Below are 15,016 nucleotides of genomic sequence, written 5' to 3'. Positions count from 1 at the left end.
AAAAAAAAAAAAAAAAAAAAAAAAAAATCTAACTCCAGACAAGGCCACTGTTGGAATTTCCAGCTTGCTGGACTGCCTTGCAAATCTTGGACTTGCCAGCTCCCACAACTGCATAGGCCATTTTTTTAAAAAATAGATCAACTGATCAAACAGTCACTCTCTCTGTATGACTGTGTCTGTCTGTGTGTGTGTGTGTGTGTTTGGATCCAGAATCTAGGCTTATTTCTGCAAATCCAGGCAGAGTTGTGACAGGTGGGGGAAAGAAGGAGTGAAAGACTGACACATTTCCCTCATGAATGATAATCCAGTTATGTCCACAAGTATGTTATGTTAATTACATAATTTAACAACATAGCTACACAAATCTAAATTAATCACAACGACTCAAGGAAAATATATAAGGAAAAGCTGAGGTATACAAGGCTTCCACAGTAATATGAAGAAAATGCACTGTGGGTTGAACACATATACCATAAAATTATATTACTAAATAAGACATCACAGAAACATAGAAATACAGTAACTGAATAAGCATGAAATACTGATGTTATGATTCCAATTAGTCTGCTGATTCTATCAAGTAAGTAGTATAAACTCAATGCATATGATAGGAAATAAATCAAGTTGATACGTACTTGTGACAAAAAATTTTTTTGTGAAAGTACAGCTATCAAAGGCAGCAATTTTCTCCTGCAATACTACGACAAGGATCCTAAAATTAGAGGGAAAAAACCACAAAAGAAAATGTTAATGTGAAATTCTATAAACTGAACTATAAATAAGTTAAATCATCTAGATTTAAGTAAGTATGTACCAAAGGAATTTTTAAAAATCAAACGCTTCTTAAAGCATATAGGCTAGAAACATCTGCTTCTTAAATGTCAAAATACAGTCACAAAATCCTTAATATGATCTAGACAAGATTAAAGGAAGAAAAGTCACAGGAGAACTACACCTCAAAATAAAATTTCATTTTCATTCATTATAAATCAAATGAATCTATCTTCATTAAGAATGTATGAGATCAATAAACTGCTGGCTATTTACTAAAAGTGTTTTTCCAGTGCTGGCTCAAAGTCATGGAATTAAACATAAAATGGATTTATACAACCTGGCACTTAAAATGATTGCTGAATTTCCCAACACAGTAGCCAAAATGAGAGAGAGGGAGGGAGGGAGAAAAGGAGGAAGGGAGGGAGGGAGGGAGGGAGGGAAAAAGGAAGCTCAGATAACTATTATTCAATGTAAATGAGATATTTCTGATTATTGAAATATTAAAATTAATCAAAATCTGTATTTCTCCCAAAGTTCAAGATTTATAAATAATTAGGGAAAAGTTATAAATTTTCAAAATTAAAATGTATCTGAAATGAAGTTATTTTATAAACTACATTTTAGAGTATTGCTCCTGATAACTGTTGTTAAATATTTAACTACTAGATCCACCCATTTAAAAATGTTGATTTTTAAAATTTATTTTATTTACTTATTTATTTATTTTTGGCTGCATTGGGTCTTCGTTGCTACACATGGCTTTCTCTAGTTGCGGCGAGCCGGGGCTACTCTTCATTGCGGTGCTCGGGCTTCTCATTGCGGTGGCTTCTATTCTTGCAGAGCAAGGGCTCTAGGCACACAGGCTTAAGTAGTTGTGGCACGTGGGCTCAACAGTTGTGGCTCATGGGCTCTAGAGCGCAGGCTCAGTAGTTGCGGCGCACGGGCTTAGTTGCTCCGCGGCATGTGGATCTTCCTGGACCAGGGCTCAAACCCATGTCTGCTGCACCAGCAGGAGGATTCTTAACCACTGTGCCACCAGGGAAGCCCAAAAATGTTAACTTTTAATAATTTAATATATCACTGGATAATTACATTATCCCAGAAATAACATGAGTATACCTCCTATGTCATATATAATTTTGTTTGATGTTATTTGAAGTTTAAATATACATAATAACTAGATCTTCATTATGAATTACACACTATCACTGAACAACTTTTCTTTGTCCTATTTCATATTTTCGTACTGAATTCAAATATTTTTATCATTAATATCAAAGTCTTGATCTTTTAGTTTGTATTTGTCAGGTATGTGTTTACCCTTCCTTTTACATTCAAACTTTCTGAGTCACTTTTTGAAATATCTCTTTAAAATCTAACCTGAGAGTCTTTTATTATGAAATTTATTTTTTGTCTTCCATGTTCCACGTGTTTGCTCTTTAATGAGATTAATAATTTGCAGCCATGACCTTGATAAGACATTTAGCATCATGGGGCTAGGAAAAATCTATCTGGTCCCTCTTTTAGCTCCATTGTGAAGTGCAAAACAATAAGAATATTTAAAAGTCTTTTTTACATTTCAGAAATAAGTTTTGTTTTGATGAATGCTAACAGGAAAATTACATTTCCCATCATAAACCAGTAAACATATAGAAGTACATATATTAAACAAAAAGTTATATATAAAATGTTATGTTATACATATAAAAGGTTCCTCAAAGCAATATTTAACCTTCATATGTTTACTCAGGCACTTTTATTCTTTTCCATTTCATTATTTCACTAATGAGTCAAGACAAAAAGTTTGAAAACATTAAGAAATCTTAAGAGCTACTTATATTTGGCAGAATTCTGAAGACATATTTGTGACTTTTTTATTATTATTATATCAAAGTCAATGATAATGGAAAGGCACTACGTGCACAGGAGGTATGTTATCTTGCACAAGAAACACATGAAAAATTGCTTACCTTTTGTTGCAATGGAGATCATAGATAGGTGTTTTAAACTGAATGGACTTGACCATCTCCCCAGTACGAAGTGAATATAAATCCACACAACAGTAAGGTGGACTTGTGCTAAAAAATAAATAAATAAATACATACATACATACATACATATATACATAAATAAATAAAGACAAAAGCCATTATGTTTTAACAGGTGGGAGGGCCAATAAATTTTCTTACTAACATAATACAAGCAAATTGATTTGGGCTTTAATCAACAAAATTAGCAATTGCATAATGATGGAATAGTGAAAGCTTTCACTCTAAAATCAGGGATTAGAGAAGAACACTTGAAGAATATGGCCACTCTACTCAACACAGTATAGAAGGTATGTGCATAAGAAATTACTACAAGAAAGAAATAAAGCTGCAGTTATTTGTGAGAATTTGATTGTATAAGTATAAAACCTAGTAACACAAATTACAAAATATACACAGACAAACCCATAATAAAAGACAAACCATTAATATAAGGGTTAATATGTAGATTGATACAGTTCAACCCTAATCAAGAATCTATCAGAAACGAGACCTCTTTCTAAAATGTACATAAATACGCATTCTAAATGATAAGATTTAAATTATAAAGACATGTGTTCCTTCATACTAGAACAGATGAAGAGATCAATGTTTTCACCTTAAGAAAGTAGGAAAAGAGCAAGTTAAATCAAATGAAAGTGGAATGAAGGAATGAATACAACAAATCAATGAAACAAAACTTGAGTAAGCAAAAGAAAAAAATAAACAAAAGTAAACCCAATTCCTTGAAATAGATAATTTGAATACTGCAGTATCTATAAAAGAAACCAAACTCATAATTTAAAACTTCTTACAAAGAAATCCTTAAAAATGGCTTCATTTGTAAATTCTACTAATCATTTAAACAAAAAAGTTTAGATATTCTACACAAACTCTTTTATAAGATAGGAGTCACCAACTTATTTTATGAGGCCAGTAACACATGATCTCAAAAATAAATACTTCACAAGAAACTACCGATATATTTATATGTCTCATGAATATACATAAAAGATCCTCAACAAAAACATTAACAAGTTGGGACTGCCCTGGTGGCTCAGTGGTTAAGAATCCATCTGCCGATGCAAGGGACACGGGTTTGAGCCCTGAACCAGGAAGATCCCACATGCCACAGAGCAACTAAGCCCGTGCACCACAGCTACTGAGCCTGCACTCTAGAGCCTGCGAGCCACAACTACTGAAGCCTGCGCACCTAGAGCCTGTGCTCCGCCACAAGAGAAGCCACCACAATGAGAAGCCCGTGCACCACAAAGAAGAATATAGCCCCCGCTCGCCGCAACTAGAGAAAGCCCGCGCGCAGCAATGAAGACCCAACGCAGCCAAAAAAAAAAAAATAGGAAGCAGATCAGTGGTTGCCAGGGACCAGAAAAGGAGGGAAGCTACAGAGTACAAAGTGGCATGATGGGTGCCACTTTTAGGGCGATAGAAATGTTGCTGTGTCTTGATTGTGCTAGGGACTTACACAAGTGCATATAATTGGTGAAAGTGGAGATGGGAGAGAATCCAGTAAAACTTGAACTTCAACCTCTAACATTGACACAAGGCAAAAATTCTTTTCTTAATGTTCCCCCAACTAATTAATCCAGTCCTCTGCTGAGAAGCAATGAGTTAATAATGAACGAAATCTAACATTTTGCCAGACCAACTGGGAAGGAAAAAACAGCTTGTCACCTTCAATTAGCAGCTCATTATAGCCACGGTACACTAGAAACTTGAATTCTGATCATTTCACTGGCATCCATACAATGTCACAACTGAGATTCTTCCTGCAGAGAGCCTTCAATAGAAGTAGACAAAACAAATGCTATGAAGGCTCAGTTTAGAGTTGAATGAACAAGATTTGGTAGATCTAAAAATTCTATTTATATATGGAAAAAACCTCTTATTCAATGCCTAATAGAAAAAGATAATTCTTTTAAGATCAGAATTTTCAGAAAGTCACACATTCATAAAGGAGTCATGCTATCTGCCAATAACACAGTTGTGTACACGCCTGATATATCCTTTTGTTCTCTATTTTGTCTCTTTTTAAAAGCCTTGAATATTTCCCTGGGACACAGCAAGACAATCTTAATTTTCCTCATGGGCAGGCTGATGAGAAAGCTTTCTATAACATCAGCAGAATGCATGCCCCATAACAGAAAGGACGTGTGTTATTCTAAAATATACAGACAAGAAACAAGCTTTTACTTTGTACTCTAGTATACACCAAGCAGTGTCAAAAGCTGTATACAGAAGTCTTCATTAGATTTCTAGAGCTCAAATGGGTTAACATTTTTACAGGTTTGCGCCTGACATTTAAACCTAAAATTGTGACTTCACTTTAAGATAAAACCTAATTAATACTTTAAGGAAAAAAAGTTCACATAGAAATGTAGAGAATCTAATTTAGAATGTAACTGAATCTATTGCAAGCAAAACCAGAGTTGGAAAGAAAAGCAGAAATGACGTAATTTGTATTATTAAATCGTTGGTTAAAGGACTCTAAACTGTGCCCAGGCACCACTGCTTTTGCAACACATAATTATCAACAGGGGTAATGTAAAGTTATTTAGTACTTTTAATGATAAATATATAATAGAAATGAATGCAAATTGTCCTTAACTGACCTTCTCTTTACCTACGTAACTTGTTTTATAGTGAGGAACCAGGACATATATTGAAAATTTTTGCATTGCAGCAATCTGTTACCTGCTGTATACATAACCTATACACATAAAGCAAGTTATAAAGCTTTTATTAGCAAAGGACTAGTTCTCCCAGAGCCAAAGGTATGGAATTTACAGTTCATTTCAGTGAAGAGAGTTGACTACAATTATTTAAAGAGTAAATTTTTTTAAAACTTCCATTACTGAAAATGAAAAGGTTAAATTAAATATAAAACAAAATAGTTAAACTGGATTTCCTAAAAGCAAATCCTGAAACTGTAGTATAGAAGATAAACCCAAGAAGATGAAAACTAAATGTTTTCATCTAAATACGTTGCCTATTTCATTATTTCTTACTTTCTCTGTAATCCTTCCCATCATATTTTTTATTTATTTTTTTTTTTTTTATGGTACGCGGGCCTCTCACTGTTGTGGCCTCTCCCGTTGCGGAGCACAGGCTCTGGACGCGCAGGCTCAGCGGCCATGGCTCACGGGCCTAGCCGCTCCGCGGCATGTGGGATCTTCCCCGACCAGGCGCGAACCCGTGTCCCCTGCATCGGCAGGCGGATTCTCAACCACTGCGCCACCAGGGAAGCCCCCCATCATATTTTTTAAAAAGTTTTAATATGCTTTATTTGTTAGAGCAGTTTTTGGTTCACAACAAAATTGAGAGGAAGGTACAAAGATTTTCCATAAAGCCTCTGCCCCCATTCATGCATAGTCTACCCCATTATCAACATCCCCTACCAAAGTGGAACATTTGCTACAACCTATAATGACACAATATAATCACCCAAACTCCATAGTTTTCATTATGGTTCACTCTTGGTGTTGTACACTGTATGGGTTTTGGACAAATTTATAACGACATATATCCAACATTACAGTAGCATACAGAATAGTCTCACTGCCCTAAAAATCCTTTGTTCTCTGCCTGTGCATCCCTCCTGGCGAACTCTGATCTTCTTACTGTCTTACTGTATTGCCTTTTCCAGAATGTTGTTTGGTTGGAATCATACAGTATGTATCCTTTTCAGATTGGCTTCTTTCACTTAGTAATACACTTTTTTTTTTTTTGCGTTACGCGGGCCTCTCACTGTTGTGGCCCCTCCAGTTGCGGAGCACAGGCTCTGGATGCGCAGGCTCAGCGGCCATGGCTCACGGGCCCAGCCACTCCGTGGCATGCGGGATCCTCCCGGACCGGGGCATGAACCTGTGTCCCCTGCACCGGCAGGTGGACTCCCAACCACTGCGCCATCAGGGAAGCCCAGTAATACACTTTTAAAGTTTCCCTCCTTTCTTTTCATGGCTTGACAGCTTTTAGTCCGGAATAGTATTCCATTATCTGGATGTACCACATTTTATTTATCCATTCACCTACTGAAGGACATCTTGGTTACTTCCAAATTCTGGCAATTATGGATAAAGCTGATATAAACACCTGTGTGCAGTTTTTTGGGCAGACATAACTCCTTTGGGTAAATACTATGCAGGACAATTGTTTGACTATGGTAAAAGTATGTTTAGTTTTGTACAAAACTGCCAAACTGTCTTCCAAAGTGGCTTTACCATTTTGCATTCCTACCAGAAATTAATGACAGTTCCTGTTGCTCCACTTTACCAGCATTTGATATATTCAGTGTACTGAATTTTGGCCAGGTGTGTAGTAGTATGTCCTTGTTGTTTCCCTGATGACATATGATATGGAGCACCTTTTCATATGTTTACTTGACATCTGTATATTGTCTTTGAGGTGAGGTCTTTTGCCCAATTTTTAATCAGGTTGTTCATTTTCTTATTTTTGATTTTTAAGAGCTTTGTGTATTTTGGATAACAGTCCTTTATCAGATATGTGTTTTGCAAGTGTTTTCTCCCATCCCGGTCTGTGTTTTTGAAGAGTGGGAGTATGTAATTTTAATGAAGTCCAAGTTTTATTCAGAAAATTGAATCTGTATAGGACAAACCTCAGAAAAATTTCCAGAATGAAGAAGAAATGAGATGAAATGAAAGATAGCAGATTAAAAGAACTGAATATAGAGATTCAATTTATAAAAATTCATAATCCTGAAGAAATTCTACCTCAAGACTGCAGTATCAGTCTCTACCTGACAGTTTCTAGCCTGCTAGCCTACTCTACTTCTTACCTGCCAGCCCAGTCACATAAGCCAATTCCTTGAAGTGAAAATCACATGTGTGTTTCTGTATATGCGTGTGTGTACACCGAATGATATGATATACCAGGGAATCTAGAATACAGCACACATGCCCAGAGCCAATGCCAGCTCAAAGAACTGGTGAAGACATTAGTCTTGCATCTCTGGCTGAGCTTCTGACTGCACAAGCCAGAGGTAAAGGCTACAGCAGAGCTGTAGATGGTATCACTACACACTCAAAGGAGTGTCCCAAACATAGTCTTTACAAAGAGTTTGAAAAAGTCAATAAACTGTGTGGCTGCAGACCTCAACAAGCAAAACAGAAAACCCTGGGGAGGGGAGGACAATATGACGTTCAGAGTTGCCACATTATGATATTCAAAATGTCCACCATTCAACAAAAAATCGCAAGGCACACAAAGAAACAGGAAGGTATAGCCCATACAAAGAACAAAAATAAACAGAGAAACTGACACTGAAGAACCTATACAAAGAATTTAAATCAACTTGTCTTATATATGCTCAAAAAGCTAAAAGAAATTATAGGCAAAGAAATAAGGGAGAAAGATGAATTCACAAATTGAAAATATCAATAAAGATACTGGTTCCTTATGAAAAAAGAACCACATAGAAATAATAGAACAGAACAGTACAATAACTAAAATGAAAAAGGCACTAAAGGTTTCAAAAGCTTATCTGAATATCAGAATAGACCAAAGAAAGAATTCACAAACTTGAAAATAAGATGAGTGAAATTACACATCAGAGTAGCAGAATGAAAGAAAAAAAAATGAACACAGCTTAAGATTAACAATATAAATCAACTAAACTCAACAAACCTATAGAAGACTCTACCCAATAATGGCAGAATACACATTCTTCTTCTACGTTAGCCACAAAACAAGTCTAACTAAATTTAAAAACAACGAAGGCAATCTCTCTAACCAAGCTGGAATGACATTACAAATCAAAAGCAGAAGGAAAACTGTAAATTCATGAATATGTGATATTAAACATAGCATATCAAATATCACCATGTCACAAATATGTGGAATTAAATAATAAACTCTTAACAGTCAACATCACATTAACAGAATGAAAGGGGGGAAAACAACATGATCATCTCAACCAATACAGAAAAAGCATCTGCCAAAATTCAACAACCTTTCATAATTTAAAAAAAACAACAACACAGCAACAACAAAAAAAATACAGGAAACTAGGAACAGAACAGAACTTCCAAATATGATAAAGGGCATTTGCAAAACACTATACTAAGTGACAAAAGACTGAATGTTTTTCTGCTAATATCTGAAACAAGACAAGGATGCCTACAGTCAACACTGTATTGAAAGATCTAACCAAAGCAATTAAGCAAGAAAAAGAAACTGAAAACTTCTAAATTGGAAAAGAAATAAAACTATCTCTATTCACAGACAACATGATGCTATATATAGAAAATTCCAAAGAATTCATAAAATAGTACTAGAACTGATAAATTCAGGAAAATTTCAGGGTACAAAATCAACATACATAAACCAGCAATTATCAATCCAAAATAAAAAGTTAAGAAAGCAGTTCTAGTTACAATAGCAATGCAATCTCTATCAACATTCCAATGGCTTTTGCAGAAGTGAAAAGCCAACCTAAAAACAAATGAAGTTGTAAGAGGTCCCAAATAAAAAAGAACAAATTGGAGGACTCACATGACCTGATTTCAAAAATTACAACAAAGCTACATTAATCAAAGCACTGTGTTACTGACATCAGACATATAAAACAATGGAATAAAATTCAGAGTCCAGAAATAAACCCATACATCTATGATCAATTAATTTTTTTTTTTTTGCGGTATGCGGGCCTCTCACTGCTGTGGCCTCTCCCATTTCAGAGTACAGGCTCCGGACGCGCAGGCTCAGCAGCCATGGCTCACAGGCCCAGCCACTCCGCGGCATGTGCGATCCTCCCAGATCGGGGCACGAACCCGTGTCCCCTGCATCGGCAGGCGGACTCGCAACCACTGCGCCACCAGGGAAGCCCTGATCAATTAATTTTTGAAAAAGGTACCAAGTATCTTCAACAAATGGTACTGGGAAAACTGAAGTCCACATGCAAAAAAGTTGGACTACTATCTTAAATCATATATAAAAATTAACTCAAAATGTATTAAAGACCTAAATATAAGAGCTAAAACTATACAAGAAGAACATATAGGGGTAAATCTTCATGATCTTGGATTTGACAATATTTTCAGATGTGACACCAAAAGCACAAGCAACAAAAGAAAAAAAATTATATTACATCAATATTTAAAACTGTTGTGTATCAAAAGGCATTATTTTAAAAAGTTAAAAGACAATAAAAAAATAGAAAATATTTGTAAATCATATATCAGATAAGGGTCTATTATCCAAAGTATATTGAGAACTCTTACTATTCAACATCCAAAAGATAAACAACCCAATTACAAAATGAGCACAGGATGTGAACAGACATTTCTCCAAAGAAGATATACAGATGGCCAACAAGTATATGAAAAGATTATCAAAATCACTGATCAGTGGTGAAATGCAAATCAAAACCACAGTGAGATACTACTTCACACCCACTAGGTTTGTTATAACAAAACAGTTGAAAAGGAGCAAGTATTTGCAAGGATACAGAAAAAGTAAAATACTGATCCATTACTGGTGGGAATGTAAAATGGTGCAGCTACTGTGAAAAACAGTCTGGCAGTTCCTCAAAAAGCTAAAGATAGAATTACCATATGATCCAGCAATTCCACTCCTAGATGTATACCAAGAAATGAAAGCAAGGGTCTTCCCTGGTGGCACAGTGGTTGAGAGTCCGCCTGCCGATGCAGGGGACATGGGTTCGTGCCCCGGTCCGGGAAGATCCCACATGCCGCAGAGCGGTTAGGCCCGTGAGCCATGGCCGCTGAGCCTGTGCATCCAGAGCCTGTGCTCCGCAACAGGAGAGGCCACAACGGTGAGAGGCCCGCGTACCGCCAAAAAGAAGAAATGAAAGCATATGTCGACAGAAAAACATGTACATGAACATTCATATCAGCATTATTCATAATAACCACAAAGGGCAAACAACCCTATGTCCTTTTTTTTTTACAGCACGCGGGCCCCTCACCGCTGCGGCCCCTCCCGCCGCGGAGCACAGGCTCTGGACACACAGGCCCAGCAGCCATGGCCCATGGGCCCAGCCGCTTCGCGGCACGCAAGACCCTCCCGGACCAGGGTACTAACCCGTGTCCCCCGCATCGGCAGGCGGACCCCCAACCACTGTGCCACTAGGGAAGCCCCATATGTCCTTTTAAATGATGAATGCATAAAAAAACTGTAGTATACACACACAATGTAATATTATTTTGCCTTAAAAAGAAATAAGTTCCAACTATATGACGTTCTGGAAAAGCAAATCTATAGAGACAGTAAAAAGATCTACTACTACTTCAATAACATTCAGTTGCCTTTTCACTTACTTATTTGAATATTAAATTTCAGCAATGTATCTAGAGTCATGATTTACTGTTTACTCTTTCAATCTATCAAATTAATTTCTTTCCTTTCAGTACTATATAGACAATTATGTTAAACTAATACACTTTTAAATAAATTTTTACTATTATAAACTATTCTGAAACAAATGTGAGTGGGCTTCCATTTCTCAGGTTCTTCTGTAACACACTAAAATTGTTGATAACCTTTTACTAAGCCAACATAGTTTTATTAGGACAACAGAGAGTCTCCAAATAATAAAACTTTTAAAATGCTAAGCTTTAAGTACTTTTAATCAAAAAGTTATTTTAATTTTCATTAGTTATATCAGTAATTTGTTCTTAATTGGGGTTACACAGTGAAAAGATTTGACCACAAATACATAACCACATAATTTGGTTGAGTGACTGTCAGAACTCTCAATCCATGACTTCAGTTAGTTTTATATACAGATAATACTATACATGTTGTAAACATTGGGAAATATTCCGACAGTGTGTTTCAGATCCAACAATTACTATTTAAGGGAAAAGTCAGCAATACAGTGAGACCTAATCAAATGAACCACTAAATGAAGCAAGGAGCATGAAATGGTCAAAGAATAGGAATTAAATAAGATCTTTAGGTATGTACAGTTAAGTATTCCTATTGAAGTACATCTTTCCATAGAAGATTCAATAATCCCTTTTCTAATGTCAAACGCTAGGTTATTAGCATGTAGAAAATGAGGAATGACCTAGGTATCTTGGGCTTTTTGTGAAGACTTAGAATAATGGAAGAATGATGATGGTGACCTTACACTTTATCTTTGAAATTTAAACACTGATTGAAAATGTTGTATTAGATAGGTGCAAACTATCTTTTATGCCTGATAGAAAACAAGAATCACAAATAATATATATTAATCCCCTAAACATAACTTTCCATCACAGAGTCACAGAGTCTATTTTTATACTAATTTTTTTCTTAATATTCATATATTTTATTAGAATCATAGCCATTTCTCACCCTTGACAATGTTTTCAAAATAGCTTTTTGGGGGACTTTCCTGGTGGCACAGTGGTTAAGAATCCGCCTGCCAATGCAGGGGACACAGGTTTGATCCCTGGACCGGAAGATCCCATATGCCACGGAGCAACTAAGCCCGTGTGCCACAACTACTGAGCCTGTACTCTAAAGCCCGCGTGCCACAACTACTGAGCCTGTGCACCACAACTACTGAAGCCCACAAGCCTAGAGTCCGTGCTCCGCAACATGAGAAGCCACCGCAGTGAGAAGCCCGTGCACCACAGCGAAGAGTAGCCCCCGATCACCACAACTAGAGAGCCTGCACGCAGCAACGAAGACCCAACACAGCCATAAATAAATAAACTGAAAAAAAAAAAAGTTTTTTTGTAATGCAATACAATAAGCATCACGCTAAAGCAATGTGAGATATGGCTTTTATGACTTGAAAATTCTAAACATTAATAACATTTTCCTTTACAAAGACTTTTATTATTTTTATTCATGATATTTAACAGATTGAACCAAAATTAGGAAAAGCGGAACAAAGTATTTGATAAAGTGACATTTTCCAAGAATATGCATGTATAAGTGAAACACAAAATAGCAAAGACATCTTAAATCTACCACAAATTGCAAGAAGCATGGAAACACTTATTTTTAAATGGGAAAAAGCTGCACAACCTTCAACATGTGTTACTGAAGCTAATCCTTTAAATATAAGAGGAAACTTTTTGATAGTATTACATTATTTGTATTCTTATCCAGCTGCTAAAGAACAAAAGCCAGTTGGTGGTGTCTTTTTATTAAGTAATTAAAAAGAAAAAGCCAAGAAAATGGAAACTTAACCATATTAAAGACTAAACTTGTGATTAGCCTAGTTAATAATAACATTTTTCTTTTGCAAAGTTCAGAATAAACACTGGGTATTTAAACCTTCCAACACCACTACAAGTTGAGAGAGTGGTACTAACAATGCTTTTACATGGGGAGGTAACCAGGCAAGAAGAAGTAAAGTGTCCACATGAAAACAGGAGGTAATGTAAAATTGAGGTTGGAATCAGGTGTTCTTCAATAGGGTCATATACTACATAAGAAGCAAAGAGGTAATACACTGTATTTTTTTTATGTAAGATTCTATTATTTGCAATTAAATATGAAGATGAGTTAGAAATATTCTACCTTCAAGGAGATTTCAAAAAATATCAGTGTTTTTTTTTTAAGGATAGAGAATAAAGTTATAATACAAGTATGTTTAATATACCACAGTGAAGGGCTTCCCTAGTGGCACAGTGGTTCAGAGTCTGCTTGCCGATGCAGGGGACATGGGTTTGTGCCCCGGTCTGGGAAGATCCCACATGCCGCGGAGCGGCTGGGCCTGTGAGCCATGGCCACTGAGCCTGCGCGTCCGGAGCCTGTGCTCCGCAACGGGAGAGGCCACAACAGTGAGACGCTCGCGTACCGGAAAAAAAAAAAAACACCTTTACGTGTTGAGGAAAGTACAAAAGTAATTCAACGGAGGAAGGATAATATCTTGAAAAAATGATGAAGTAGCAAAGAATAGGGAAAAACCATGACCTAAACCTGATACATTATACAAAAAATAACACAAAGGGGATCATAAATTTAAATATAAATGTAGGGACATCCCTGCTGGTTCAGTGGTTAAGAATCTGCCTTCCAACGCAGGGGACATGGGTACGATCCCTGGTCGGGGAACTAAGATCCCACATGCCATGGGGCCACTAAGCCCACGCATCACAACTAGAGAGCCCACATGCCGCAACTACTGAGCCCATGTGCCACAACTAGAGAGAAGCCTGCATGCTGCAACAAAGAGTCCACGTGCCACAACTAAGACCCGACACAGCCAAATTAATTAATTAATTTAAAAGGGGGCGGGGGGGAGACACCTTTACTGACCCCTGAAATGTAGTTCTCCATTTCTAGTGTAACTGGGTTGCTTTACACTGTCTTTCTCAGGGGCCTTTTAAGTATGTGCTTCAGTTGAGGGGGATATGAGGTGAGCCTGAGTTCCTGAAATATAGGAACTCTACAATAATATACCTTGGGATTAAACATTCTGATGTTTGACATTTCCTCCATTGCATTACTTTGCTTCTCTTATTTGGGAAATATGCAAATGTTCTAATTTTCTTCCCATTTTGCTCAAGCTCTCATTTTATTCAGTTTTCTGTCTAGTCTTCCTTCTCCACCTTCTAATTTCTTTGTCAGTTCTATGATGAATTTGTGGAGCTATGTCCTTCTGTTTCTTCCCATAGGTCATGTCTCTCATATTACCTCACCCTGTCTTCCCTAAGTTCTTGTATGTCTGTTTTATACTCTTTCTTTATAGAAATAATTGTGAACTATCTATTTACAATTATGAACTACTCCATGGCAATATTATTCTACTGATTGGTCTTTACTTACCAATAACTTTTCACTAAGTTATTTTCCATTTGTCCATTTCATGTAAGCTTTCAAAGATAAAGGTGATCCTGATATTGCTTACTATCTTTAATGACCATAAGATCTGTAGTAATGCTCACTCTTAATATTGGTGATTTGTGTGATTTTCAATCAGTCCTACTAATGATGTTTTCAAAGAACTAGTTTTTGACGTAACTGATTTTCTCTGTTGTTTGTCCATTTCCTTTCATTAATTTCCATTTATTATTTTCTTCCTTTTACTTATTTTAGGTAAACTTGCTCCTCTTTTTTAGATGCTTAAGGTGAAAGGTTTTAGACCTTCCTTCTTCCAAACATGAGCATTTAGCGCTATAAACATCCCCTGTCTCTGCTTTAGTTCCATTTCATTTTTCATATGCTGTGTTTTTTCAGTCTTTCAATTCAAACTCTGCTCTATTTTCTCTTGA

The 15,016-nt window shown here is 36.4% G+C and overlaps 1 protein-coding gene across 3 annotated transcripts in view; it reads right to left on the bottom strand.

Moving 5' to 3' along the window:
• BCAS3 (BCAS3 microtubule associated cell migration factor) overlaps positions 1-15,016 on the bottom strand; it is a 592,536-nt gene that overhangs the window by 460,400 nt on the left and 117,120 nt on the right. For all 3 annotated transcript variants that reach the window (XM_007464906.1, XM_007464904.1, XM_007464905.1), the window contains exons 8-9: positions 2,745-2,852; positions 636-712 (exon numbers count right to left, since the gene is read on the bottom strand). In XM_007464906.1, the coding sequence (XP_007464968.1) occupies positions 636-712; positions 2,745-2,852 (185 nt within the window). The remainder of the gene's footprint in view (positions 1-635; positions 713-2,744; positions 2,853-15,016) is intronic.

Source organism: Lipotes vexillifer, unplaced genomic scaffold, assembly GCF_000442215.2.
Source record: "Lipotes vexillifer unplaced genomic scaffold, Lipotes_vexillifer_v1.1 scaffold788, whole genome shotgun sequence".
NCBI classification, from domain to species: Eukaryota; Metazoa; Chordata; class Mammalia; order Artiodactyla; family Lipotidae; genus Lipotes; species Lipotes vexillifer.
This window is presented reverse-complemented; position numbering and strand designations above follow the sequence as displayed.